The sequence below is a fragment of the Peromyscus californicus genome, unplaced genomic scaffold (genome assembly GCF_007827085.1).
Source record: "Peromyscus californicus insignis strain IS unplaced genomic scaffold, ASM782708v3 Scaffold_5__1_contigs__length_169319896, whole genome shotgun sequence".
Lineage (NCBI taxonomy): Eukaryota > Metazoa > Chordata > Mammalia > Rodentia > Cricetidae > Peromyscus > Peromyscus californicus.
This window is the reverse complement of record NW_026294573.1, coordinates 35,381,203-35,394,300: the sequence shown is the minus strand read 5'-3', so window position 1 is coordinate 35,394,300 and position 13,098 is coordinate 35,381,203. Positions and strand designations below refer to the sequence as shown.

The window sequence follows — 13,098 nt, the reverse complement described above, 5'->3', positions numbered from 1 at the left end:
TTGCTAAGAACAAGGTAATGCACCAGTTTTCAAAATAATTTGGTTTATAGAGTTCATAGGTAACAAAAAAGGGGAAGTATTATAAATCTGACTCCGACTCCTGTATACAGAGCAAGGTATGAAGCCCTCCAATACCAGGCCCAGGCAGACAAATTCAAGAGGAGCAAAAACCTGTTTAACCCCTTCAATGTTGCCCTCTAGTCCCACCCGCCCCCCCCCTTGCAATCAGCCCCACCCCCACCCCCGACCAAGGGCATAGCTACACCTGCCCTGGCCTCCAATGGCCCCAGTTCATCCTAAAAACCCATAGCCCCTGCATAACTGCGATTTCCTCTGGACAAAAAAAAAAAAAAAAAAAAAAAAAAAAAATCACCCACCAGGCTCTGCCTGTCTCCACCATTAAAACTCTCCCTTCAAGGTAGTCCCTACCCACACCCTCTAATACTGTGCCCCGGGGGCTCTGTGCCTAAAGTTTATGGGCACATGGTATGTAACCTCTGAGTTCTACTTCAAGGACAGACAGAGAGGTGGCAGCCAGCTCCTTAGCATCTCAATACTGTAGCTTTGCCAGCACTCTTGAAACCAGTCCAGGTAGGGACAGATGGCAACCCACCTCGAGCCATCCCCCAGGCCCTTACTCAGCTCAGCTGAGGGCAGAATTTCACATTTTGTTTGCCCTGCAGAGGCAAAGAAGAAAGTGAAGACTAGGGGCTGTCAGAAGCTGGTCCAGACCAAGCACACGAGCATACCCACGCGCACACACTCAGTCACACACACACATAAATACAAAAGGGGATCAGGTCAAGCACCAGCACCTCTGCCTTGCTGATGCAGGTGGGCGGAAGGAAGCCACGTCCTGGACCAGGGACAGAGCAATCAGCCCAGCAGGCACAGCTGACCCGTTTGGACTGGGGACCGATACAGTCTTTGCATTCCAGTGTCAGCCCCTCAGCTGGAGACCAGCAGCTATTGCCAAGTGTCCCCAAAAAGGCTTGTCTTTTCATGGCAGAATTCAATGAGGGTGGAGTGAGAAGGTAATGGGGTCGTACTGATCATTCCTTTTCTTTGTACAGCTCTACTTTTTGAGACTTGAGTTCCAAGTGTCTGCTGTGCTGTGGAACCCTCGAGTGCTCTCGCCTTGATGGCTGGGAACCTCTGAGATTCTGGAAGCATCTACTCCATGATGGCCCGGTACAGTGCTGGCTCAATGTAATCCTCACGGTACCTCGAGTTGATGACCCGTTGCCTTTTCTTTTCTTGCTTTACTTCCTTCTCTGTGAAAATTTCGTTGAAGCGCATGTCTGAAGCTACTGACTGCAAAAGAAAAGGCAAGGGAATGGTCACTTTGTGGCCACTCGGACCAATAACCACCAAAGGGACACGCTCCTGCCCTGTTCTCTTTCCTTTGAGACAGGAGCTAAGGGCACAGAGAGCACACCATACACTCACCAGTCTAGACTTGACTCTCTTAGGAAGCTCTTCGTCCAGTGTGTATACATCATCTCTCTTAACCACAAGCTGTGAGCCATCCTCAAACTCCACCTGCCAAGCAAACAAAGGCCTTTTAGCTAGGGTACCAGAGTCCCGCTGGACCTGCGTGCACAGTGGCAATCTCCTATAGCTAGAGGAAGGCAACATGGCAGTAAGTAAGGACTGCCATGTCTGAAGGCACAACAGCAAAGTGAACCCAAGACAGCTCCAGACCTGAAGACTGTTAGGACCCCCAAGTTCTCAAGAGCAAAGACAAGCCTCCTGCTCAACAGGAAACACGGAGTTAATAAAGTGCCCTCCCGCCCCCCAATGCCCACTCAGGAACCTCTGGCTACCTGGTACATCTGGATGGGGTGGGAGGCCACAAACTTGGCCCCGTAGACTTGACCATCTGTCCATCTCACTTGGACCACTTCGCCTTCAGCAGGAGGCCCCAGCTGGAGACAGTCCTGACTCTGAAGAAACAGCAGAGGGGAGTGAAGAGCAGCTCTGCCTAAGCACAGTGGTGGGTAAACATCACTGACTCAGGGAGGGAGGGAGGGCGGGCGGGCCAGGCTCCTGCTCAGGGGCTCAGGAAAGGCAGCTTGCTCTGGGCTGAAAGCTGCACTAAGTCACAGGCTTGGCCTCATTTTATCTGAAACCCTGCTGCTTCTAGGTGAGCAAAACAAAGCTCCAAGCAGGTGTGATACACTTAGTAACAAGCACAAAAGCAGATGTGTGGCTCTAGAATCCACGATCCTTGTGTCCTCTCCACTCTGCGTCTTAAGCTTCCCCAGGATCTGCTATGGAGGGATGCTAGGGTTGTATCTGAGTGGTTCTAGGAAATGTGCTCTCGAAATAGAGACATGGTAAGAAAGGAAAGGATCATCTAGCTGAGCGTGGTGAGCCCAGCATTGGCTATGCAGTGTGGCCTGATACAAAACAAATGCCTAGGGTTGTAGCTCTGGCCCTGATGCCCAGCACCATCAACAAAACAAAACAAAACACACACCACAAACCAACCATCAGCCTTCCTGTCGTGCTGGCATTCCCAGCAAAACCCATGGTGTGGATCAAAACAGGCCAGGTGTGCAACTCAAAGCAAAGACAGCAGCAACCTCCCCCAGCTCCTACTGCGTCCGTTACTCCCCCACAACCCCCCCCACCCCCGTGCACACAGACTTCAGGGGGTAAAAAGCCAGGTCCACAAAGCACGAGGGAGCAGGAGCGATGGGCCTTGCTGTATTTACTGCCTGGTGTGTATGTAAGTATCTCCAGACAACTGAGGCTGCATAAGGGACTCACAGAGGAAAACCTGTGTCTAAGCTGGAGTGTGGTTCAGTGGTAGGTCTCTGAGGCCCTGGGTTCAATCCCCAGCAGCAGTGTATGGAAAGAAAATCACTTGTGACCTGTGCAATTGTATGACTACATAAGCTTTTTCTCTTTTTAAAAGAATACCAGCTTTGGGCTAGGCATGGAAGCATACATCTTTAATCCCAGCACTCGAGAGGCAGGAGAGAGGCGGATCTCTGTGAGTTCTGGGCCAGCCAGGGCTACAGAGAACACTGGCTGTATTTGGGGAAAATGACTGACAAGCTCTGGATACTGAGGCTGTGTGTCTGGCAAACACCTTCCTAAACCAAATGAAGGGAGTGTCTCATTACAAGGAAAATAGGAACTGTATCTATTGCCAATAGCAAAACTCAAGCCTTCAAGAAAAAATTAGCATGTCAGAAAAGTGGCCTCAAAGCTGTGAACATGAAGATCTCAGAATTCGTCACACTATTTATTTATGATGCGTGTGTACAGGTATCACAGTGCACATGAGGAAGGCAGAGGACTATGTGTACAAGTTGTTATCTCCCTCTAACATGTGGGACTTGGGGTTTGAACTCCGGTCTTCAGGCTTAGCAACAAATACCTTTACCCACTAAACTGTCTCGGCCCTTTCCAGAATTTACAGTTTTCTGATGAGATGGGCAGCAATATGAATTTGATTTTTTAACATATATTTATAATACAATTTAGTATCATTTGGAAGCTCTCCACAGCCCAGGACGCCAGCATTTTCTAAATGACCAGCATACAGTGTAATAAATCAGGCACAAGATCTACTCTAAGTGTGAGATAGGTGGATGGACTCCATGTATGACAAGCTCAACGTCCTTTCGGATTTCACACTATGTCTAGTTTTTCTCCATTCCAATTACGTACCTATGTCAGGTAAATTTCTTCCAATATTTTTTTCATTTAACTTTTTTGTCTTTGAGATAGTCTCACTGTGCAGTCAGGGCTAGATCTGAACTGTAGAGCACCACCCCCGCTTCATCTCTTAAGTGCTAAGTACCACTATGCCTTATGTTTATCCCAACAATTGTTAAGAGTGAATGAAGAAATGACCTGATTTGTTTGTAAAACTGGAGAAATATGGCACTATGTGTACACACACACACACACACACACACACACACACACACACACACACACCAAATAAATAAAAATTTAAAGATCTTAACTAATCTTAGTTTTAATTTCTAATAGAATAACTATTGATAGGTAAAATCCACAAACTCTTTGAGAGCTTAAAAGCCTCTTAGAAAATAAAGCACTAAAAGCACTCTCCTGCTGGAGAGAATGAGCATGCGTGAGAAGGGGGACACTGCCAGCTGGCCTTCAGCACAGCGGCTGTACGACAGCCTCACAGGCCTCGGCTGTGCTACAGCTGTGCAGACCCTCATCTTCAGAGTAACACTGCCCTGGAGCTCGGTGTGCTTGTGCAAATGGCCCCGAGCTCACATTTAACACAGGGTCTTGGTTGGTTGGTGAACTTCTTGGGGAGGATTAGGAAATGCATCCTCGATGGAGATGTGTTACTGAGAGAAGACTCTGAAGTTTCAAGACTCTTAACCATGTATTCCGGGTGTGTGGGTTGGGGGGGTGGGGAGGGTGGGTGTGTGTCCCTGTGTCGTGTCCTGTCCCCGTCATGTGTGCAGATCAAGATGTGAGCTCTCGCCGGGCGGTGGTGGCGCATGCCTTAATCCCAGCACTCGGGAGGCAGAGCCAGGCGGATCTCTGTGAGTTCGAGGCCAGCCTGGTCTCCAAAGCGAGTTCCAGGAAAGGCGCAAAGCTACACAGAGAAACCCTGTCTCGAAAAACCAAAAAAAAAAAAACAAAACAAACAAACAAAAAAAAAAAGATGTGAGCTCTCAGCTGCTCTTGCTGCCATGCCTTTGCATCATGGACCCTGAAAACCACACATTAAGTGCTTTCTTTTATAAGTTGCCTTGGTCATGGTGTTTTGTCATAGCAATAAGAAAGTAACCAAGACACTAATTAATATGCTTTTGGCAATGAAGTTGCTAATGTAGTATAAATGTATAAAGAAAGACCCAAATTGATAAATGGTTTTGCTCTTCTATGCTGGGTGCTTAGACTCACACATGAAAAGAAAGGGCAAAGGCTAAGGAACCCGATAAGCCTTGAATACCGAGCCAGGAAACACGGGCCCAGTTCCAGGTAGGGCTCTAGTGTCACGGAGGTGAGGAGGTGCAGCTTTTTTCCAGGGAGTTTCTGGGTAGCTCTGAAACACTCACCCGAGGAGAGCCAAGAGCAAGCTACATACACATCCCAAGAAGGCATGGCAGAAAAGAGGGCTGGATCATTCCTTTAAAGTCACACAGCTTTTATGACACTGTATCAGCACTGGTTTGCTTCCAGAGTGCAGGCTCGGATCCTGAACCAGATGCTGCATATTTCAGAGAACTGCCCAAACACTGACTCCCATGGACTTCTAGGGGAGGAGGCTGCACATTTCAGAGAACTGCCCAAACGCTGACTCCCATGGACTTCTAGGGGAGGAGGCTGCACATTTCAGAGAACTGCCCAAACACTGACTCCCATGGACTTCTGGGGAAGGAAGCAGAGTACCCTAGCACTTAAACTCTCCCTTGAAAAGGAACCCTAGAATGAATGCTTCTTTCTGTTTGGGAACTGAAGGGGATGGGGCCACAGTCGGGCAGCTAGCAACACTGAGACATCCCAATCCCCAACTGCTCCAAGAAGCTGCTTGCAGACATTACCACTATGTCCTCAGGATAAAGGTTGTCGCTGAAGGAGCCGTCATCAAAGTTGACTTCGTAGAAGGTCTCGGTGGTGAGTCTGACCACCTCGCACTGGTAGAAGCGCCCATTCTTGTGCTTGCTAATGACCTTCTGGCCGGCGGTGATGCTCAGCAAGGCCCCCTTAGCACGCTGCAAGAAACAGCCTCGGTTACTCCTGCACCAACAGGTCTGATAAACTCCCCTTCATGGGCACTGGGGGAAAATAAGCCAGGACTGGGTTGAACAGAAGCTGGAACAGGTCTTTCCGATATTCCAGCCAGGGCCATGTTTCCTCTGTAAACCTTGCTCACCTGAGCTCCAGGCCAACTGATTCTTAGATAATACTGTCTTTTTCTTTGGTTGTTTTGTTCTCAAATTTGCGGCAATCTCCTGCTTCACCTTCCCAAGCACTAAGATTACAGGCATGCTCACCATGCCTATATACCACGGTATATTTTATCCAAAACTCCAGGAACTAACCTTCATGATTTCCCTGAAACCAACCAAATAATACACACTAATATGTACAGCTCAGGTATGTGTCAGAGCATCTGGGTAGAGACTTAATAGGTAGCTGGTGGCCCTGGGCCCTAGACCCTGAGCAACACTCCCCAATGACTAGCTCTCCCTTCACGAGAAGGGCACAAGGACTGAGCTTCCCAGAGGTCCTCCTCTCCAAACAAACCGCCCCTATTATCAGATCAGGGTCCTGCCATGGCTAGTGAGCATCCTACCTCACAAACCCTTTTCATTGATGCGATGTGTGATGTCCTTGATGTGATGGCTCAAGTCAACCACTCTCAAACCCTACCCAGACACTGCTGCAAACATGCCTCTTCACTATTCTCTGAACACACGTGCTACACATGCTCCTACCTCAGGGCCTCGGCACTGCTGTTCCTTCTACCCAAGATGCTATACTACGCACTTGCCAACACCCTGGCTCTCTTCATCCGCAGTGTCTGTTCACTGATCCCATTCATCACAAACTTCTCTTCCACATCCTTGTCCTGCACTGATTTTACCCACTGCATCATCTGCGCTCTGGCATACCGTGTATTTATTAGTTTCCAGTGGATCTTTCAACTTGACTATATGTACCTCATGATACTACATGAAGACTGGGTAAATTCCTAATTGAGCCTGGGATATGGCAGATGCTTAACACACATTTGAAGAGTGAATTATAAAGAAATACTAACAGCATGAATTCCCTCATGATCCCAGCAGCCTGTAGGTATATGAACTGCAGACTAAGTTAATCATAAATCTGCCATCTTGTTCCACGACCAATCTCAGGTTTCCCAATCACCAAATGGGGCTTGATGCTATCTCAGCTTTTACACCAACACAGCCTCAGCGTCAGTTAAAGATCACTCCACTGTCCTGAGGTCTCATGCACACCTTTGTGAGAAAAGCACCATGGGGCCCACCTGTAATCTCAGTAACCAGACAAAGACAAGGACTACCACAAGCTTGTGGTTAGAGCCGACTGCACAGGAGCTGGAAGCATGAAGGCTACAAGCGTGAAACCAAGGCCAAATCTACCAAGGATGATTGTTCCCGGACCCCAGACGGCAACATAAAGAGCTCCCTGCTGTGGACTGGCTACACTCTGGATTCTCGGGGGGGGGGGGGGGGGGGGGGGGGGAGTACTCTGGGACTCCCTAGTCTTGAGCACTATGATCCTCTCTCCATGCTGGGGATCAGCCACTGTGACACATATCTGGACTCACAGCACTCCTATTTCGAGATGAGAGGTAGGACCAGAAGAGTCACTTGGGAGCTCAGTGGCCAGCCAGCCTGGAGTGAGCAGCACATAGGATCTGAGAAAAAGTCTGCCTCAACAAGGTGCAAGGAGAAAACTGACTCCCCAGAGCTGCTCTGACTTCCATATGCACGCCATGTATGTGCACATCTGCACACAAGTGACTCAAAATCATGACATTCTGGAAGTTCTCCTCATTCAAAAAGAGAAGTAAACTCAAACGTGGTGGTCCAGGATTTTCACCCTTGGGCACTGTTCACTTCCCACGACTACCTGGGGGTTCCCAGAACCAGGCCCAAATGTTCTTTTTTTTTTTTTTTTTTAAATAAATTCATTTATTTTACATCCCAGCCAAAGTTCCCCTCCCTCCTTTCCTCCCAGCTCCTCCCTACACCTTCCCTCTGCCCCCCATTCCACTCCTCCCCCACTGAATGTTCATTCTTACAAGACTTACTCCTCTATTTCTGAAGCCCTGAACACACTCTTCCTTCCGTCTATTTGACGTTTGAGTTCCTTCAGTGCCCACCCAGGCCCCTCCAGGACTCCTACAGCTCATGTCCCCCATGCCCTGCACATGTCACCACTGAGAGGACTGTGAACTCCCTCCTAGGTAGCAGAAAGTGCCCCACTGTCTGAGGCATGAGCTCCCACCACGTCACAGCTGCTGTGACATCCCTCAGATGAACAGTCTAAGGAACTTCACAGAGGTCACCTGGGGGAAGCGAGCAAGGAAACCGACCAACCAAAGAAACACACCCAGTCTGTTCAGTGTCACTGCCTGGGAAGCCGAGGCAGGAAGCAGGCTCAGTCACCTCTTTCCACAGGCCTGTGGGGGCCTGCCGACAGAACTTCCTCCATCACCCAGGAAGGTCACTCGGTCACCCAGGCTCCAGGACTCAGGAGGGAAAGTGTCATTTACCATCACATCGAGTACGGTCAAGAGGACTCTACCACGGTGCCCTCTCACCTCCAGATTGGGGATCCTGTGCCGAAAGCAGGTGATGAAGACCACAAAAGGCCAGTCATCGGGCTGCATCATGACCCCGGCAGCCTGGGCACAGCTCACGTGGAAGGCAGTGGGGCAGCGGCCGTGAGAACACTGCACACAGCAGCCAGCATTCCTTTTCCTTCGTTTCTTACAGAAGACGCACTTCTGCAGAGAGGAGAGGGAGCACGTGATTCCCTGGAGCGGCAGGCCGCCTCTTCTTGTTCTCCCTCCCAAGTGACCAGAGCCAAGCCCCTCCCAAAACGTGAGGACACCTACGGCCTGCTCTAACCGAATGTAAAGTCCCCGCGACGTAATGTAATGATAGAGGAAGAATCAAACTGACCAGAACAAGGGTGAAGGAGGCCATGAGCCAAGCCGAAACGCGCTATGCAAATTCCGTAAGCCCCTCCCTTGCTTACCAGTTTGAAGCGGGGCAGAGGGATTTTGCTCACATCCACTGGACTTCTTTCAGCGATGTTGACAAACCTTGCTTCTAGAATTGCCACAGCACATGAAACATGGACCCATCTACCAAAAAAGGAAGGGCTCAGTCACCTCTTTCCACAGGCCTGTGGGGGCCTGCTGACAGAACTTCCTCCATCACCCAGGAAGGTCACTCGGTCACCCAGGCTCCAGGACTCAGGAGGGAAAGTGTCATTTACCACATCAAGTACTGCACGCACAATGCCCAAGGCCAGTGCAGGATCAACCCCCTTACACCACCTCCTTTATCTGCGGCAAAATAAGCAGAACCATAGTTGACCTAGTGTGGTGGGTTCAGGGGAGCAAAAACTAGAGAGCACTACTCAGGGTTTCCCCACCCTTTTGGGAAACAGACATGTCCCAAGTGGGGAAGCCTAAGATTGTGGAATCTCTTACTATCAGACTGTGCTGCTGTTCCATTGGCAGTGTGTGTTGAATGCACAAGGCCCTGGGTTCAGGCCCACCTAGCTCCACCCATATGAAAACCTGCAACATCCATGGAAATGAAATGGTGTGCACTACTGGAGGGACTGCTGTTGGGAACGGGAACAGGTCTCTTTTTGTGGCCTTAGAGTGCAGAACAGGGATTAAAGGGCAAAGATGAGAGGTTAAAGCAGAACCATTTCTGCTCTAAATAAGGAACCATTACCAGCCAGCCCCACCCTGCCTGAGAGAATTATAATGACCACGACTAACAGCAGCATGCCTTTAAAGAGTGCGGCACAGCCAAGCAGCCTTCCATCGCAAGCAACATGTTGGGGACCCTGCCAGGCGGGAGACTGGACCACTGTGGGGTTTTACTCCGAGGCAGGTTATTCACCACTGCTGTCAACCCATGTGTGCAACTCCCTAGACAGAAGCCCTTCAGGGGCAAACCCTCAGAGAAGGTAAACCTGAGACAGAGCACAGAGATGCAACTCAATGAGAATCAGCTGAATGACGGCTGAGAAGCCCAGAAACATCTGTAGACTTAACAGTGGGTGGCCTGCCTAAGCTCTTCTCAGTGTCCAGCTGTTCCCTTGAGGACATCTGCCCACTCTCCAAACACCAAGTCTGGCTGGGGAGAACCTACTCCATGGGAAAGTGCTTGTAACCCCAGTCTGTGGGAGGCTGAGGCTGGAGGATCACCAGTTAGACACTAGCAGGGATTACACAGGAAATTTCTGGAGACCTTATCTTGAAAAAAAGAAACAGGGCCGGAGAGAGATGGCTCAGTGGTTAAGAGCACTGGCTACTCTTCCAGGGGATCTGGGTTCAATTCCCAGAACCCACATAGTGGCTTATAACCATTTGTAACTCCAGTCCCAGGAAATTCAAAGTCCTCTTCTGGCCTCTGTGGAAACCTGTGCACATGATATACACACAGGCAAACATCCATACACGTAAAATAATTTTTTTTGAAAAGGAAAAAAAGCTGGGCATAGTGGCATACACCTTTAATCCCAGCACTCGGGAGGCAGAGGCAGGCGGATCTCTGAGGCTTAGCCTGATGTATAGAGTGAGTTCTAGGACAGTCAGAGCTACATAGTGAGACCCTATCTTGAAAAAGAAAGGAAGGAAGGGAGGGTGGGAGGGAGGCAGGCAGGCCAGCCAATTGTAACAAGGTCAGTGTCCTCACTTCCAGGCCACAAAATGCCTGTGTCATTTTCACAGGGCGTCATCTCTCCTGCATCTGTGGTCAGCTCCTCTCAAAGAGGATGCACTTACACCCCTGCCTGAGAGGAGAGTGAAGTTAGACGGGCAGTCTAGGGCTGCTTGTCAGGATGAGTCTTGGAGATGCTACTCCAGTCTCATGTCATGTGCTGCCCAAGTCCTCAGTACTCCCTCAGGAGCAGTCACTGCCCTCACAGCACTGTGCATGCTGCTTCAGAACTGGGCACTGCCCCACAGCTGCGCATGCTGCTTCAGAACTGAGTACTGCCCTCACAGTTGCGCATGCTGCGTCAGAACTGGGCACTGCCCTCACAGCTGTGCATGCTGCTTCAGAACTGGGCACTGCCCTCACAGCTGTGCATGCTGCTTCAGAACTGGGCACTGCCCTCACAGCTGTGCATGCTGCTTTAGAACTGGGCACTGCCCTCACAGCTGTGCATGCTGCTTTAGAACTGGGCACTGCCCCACAGCTGTGCATGCTGCTTCAGAACTGGGTACTGCCCTCACAGCTGCGCATGCTGCATCAGAACTGGGCACTGCCCCACAGCTGCGCATGCTGCATCAGAACTGGGTACCACGCACCTCAGAGAACTCACCTGTCATCGTTTGCTCTCTGCAGGGCCCCTCCACGCAATGAGCATAAACAGCAATCCTGCCCAGAAAGCAGAAGGAACACGGTTACCGACAGTTCATTCCCATACCATCTGCCCTCCTGAGACTTCCTGCAGACAACTCTGAACTACACCAGGGAGGAGTGTATGGCAGGTGGGCCTTCAGATACATGTCCTGTGGTCAGGACTCCCCTGTGAGAGACAGGCCATAATGCATAATTATAACTGCATAATGAATCATTTGAGCCCCGTTCTGAGACTCCAAACTCAGAGCTTACTTCTTCAAAGGGAGTGATGGCTCTTCCACAGGGCAGCTACCTGGTCTTCCCCCACAGAACTAACAGCTTCCAGATCCACTCTGACACCACAGAGTACCATCCTAAGCCAACTGCATAAATTATGTCCAGCATGAAATGAGGCTAACCCTGTCAACCCCAGTCTTTGGGGAAGATGGGGAGCACAGCATACTCACTTCCTCCAGAGCATTGGCTGAACATCGAGAACACATCCATTCTTCAGAAGCCTTTGTGGGGGGCACCCCATAGCAACCTAATAACAACATCAGGAAGAGCAAATGAAACCCAGTCCAGGGGCTGGGTCAGAATGTGCACGAACAATATGCTTCCACAGAGACCATTCCCAAAGACAGTCAATCACACAGAAATTCCTGAAATCTGACCCAGAGTCCCCAGGGCTCAATTATACTGTATGGTCTAGAACCCAGGAAAGTCAGAAACTGGATTCACAGGCACATCTCCCTAGTAAGTAGCCAGGGACTAATCCCCAGATAACCACAACCTAAGGGACTCCAAAGTTGACAGGCCTTTGGGATGGATGCTGGGACCAAAAGGAAACTCATCCACCAGCAACCAACTTCCCAAGAATCCATAAGCGTCCTCTGCTGTAGGAGACTGGGAAGGCCAATGGGCATCAACAACTTCCAGCAAGCAGGCCCTGCTGCTGGGACAGGAGGAAAAGTGAGAGGTACTCACTAGCATGGACCCGGACACTGCACTTTTTGCAAGACACTAGCATGCTGGTGCCATCCTCCTCCAGGTAAGGTGTAGAAAGGTTGATGTCTGTGCTGCAGCCAGTTGTGGTAAAGCACATTTCTGGGATCAATGGCTTGGTCCTCTGAGTCTGAACAGCTGGCTCCGAAGCTTTCCCACAGTTCTGACTAAAGCTTCCGAACTCCACCTAAGTGAAAGGCAGAGAACGCGCCGCTCAGTGAGCACATGCCGCTCTCCACCTGCTCCGTCAGCAGAAAGCTGGGCCTCTTACTGGTGTGACTGCAGCTCCAGCTCCCGGGTGCACAGCCATTATCCTGAAGCTACTAATTGAAGTTACCTCTAATGACTCAAATTCAATTTCTCACAGCAGCATCAAACAAAGGCCCCTGGGGGACAACTGAGAAGAGGGAGCAAGGAAGAGGCACCTGGGATTTCAGTCTTCCCAAACCAAGTGTTAATAAAACGCACTGAGACATCAGCAGCAAGGCACTGCCTGTCCCCAGGTGCTGCGCATGGTGGCCCCACTCGGGAGACAGCACCCAGAGCCCATGTTCCTAATGGACCAGCACTGATTGCCTCGGAGGGCCATGTCAGCAGGTCACCTGAACTGTGCAACTGTCACATGGCTGGATCCCCACCTGAGATTCCTGGCTTGGGGCCTCTCTAGGAGAACATTATGTTACACACTGCCCTTGGCAAATTATACTTACTGCAAATATCCTCTGGCTCTGCCGCTGGATGGCACCATTATCCCCATTCCAAGGACAGTCTAGAAACACGTCCCCCTCTGAGCCTATGCCATTCAAGAAACTCTGGCCCCCACCTAGTAGATCTGCTGACAGTAACAATCAGGCCAGTCACGGCCCTCGCAAACAAAAGCACAAACAGTCCTTTGCTGTTGCTCTGTTAATACAAAGAAGTAGTGGGCTGTTGACCCAATATGTGGGTCTAGGTTCCATCCTTCTGCAAGCATGAGCCTGGGGCCTTGCCAAGCTCGGGGCAGCTGTGCCACGTT

At 50.2% G+C, this 13,098-nt stretch overlaps 1 protein-coding gene across 2 annotated transcripts in view; it reads right to left on the bottom strand.

Moving 5' to 3' along the window:
- Positions 1-489: 489 nt before the first annotated feature.
- Positions 490-13,098, bottom strand: part of Kdm4a (lysine demethylase 4A) — a 50,329-nt gene continuing 37,720 nt past the window's right edge. For both annotated transcript variants that reach the window (XM_052716395.1, XM_052716396.1), the window contains exons 14-22: positions 12,066-12,270; positions 11,546-11,622; positions 11,059-11,114; positions 8,746-8,854; positions 8,306-8,491; positions 5,550-5,720; positions 1,827-1,946; positions 1,450-1,542; positions 490-1,314 (exon numbers count right to left, since the gene is read on the bottom strand). In XM_052716395.1, the coding sequence (XP_052572355.1) occupies positions 1,174-1,314; positions 1,450-1,542; positions 1,827-1,946; positions 5,550-5,720; positions 8,306-8,491; positions 8,746-8,854; positions 11,059-11,114; positions 11,546-11,622; positions 12,066-12,270 (1,158 nt within the window). In that variant the 3' untranslated portion in view covers positions 490-1,173. The remainder of the gene's footprint in view (positions 1,315-1,449; positions 1,543-1,826; positions 1,947-5,549; positions 5,721-8,305; positions 8,492-8,745; positions 8,855-11,058; positions 11,115-11,545; positions 11,623-12,065; positions 12,271-13,098) is intronic.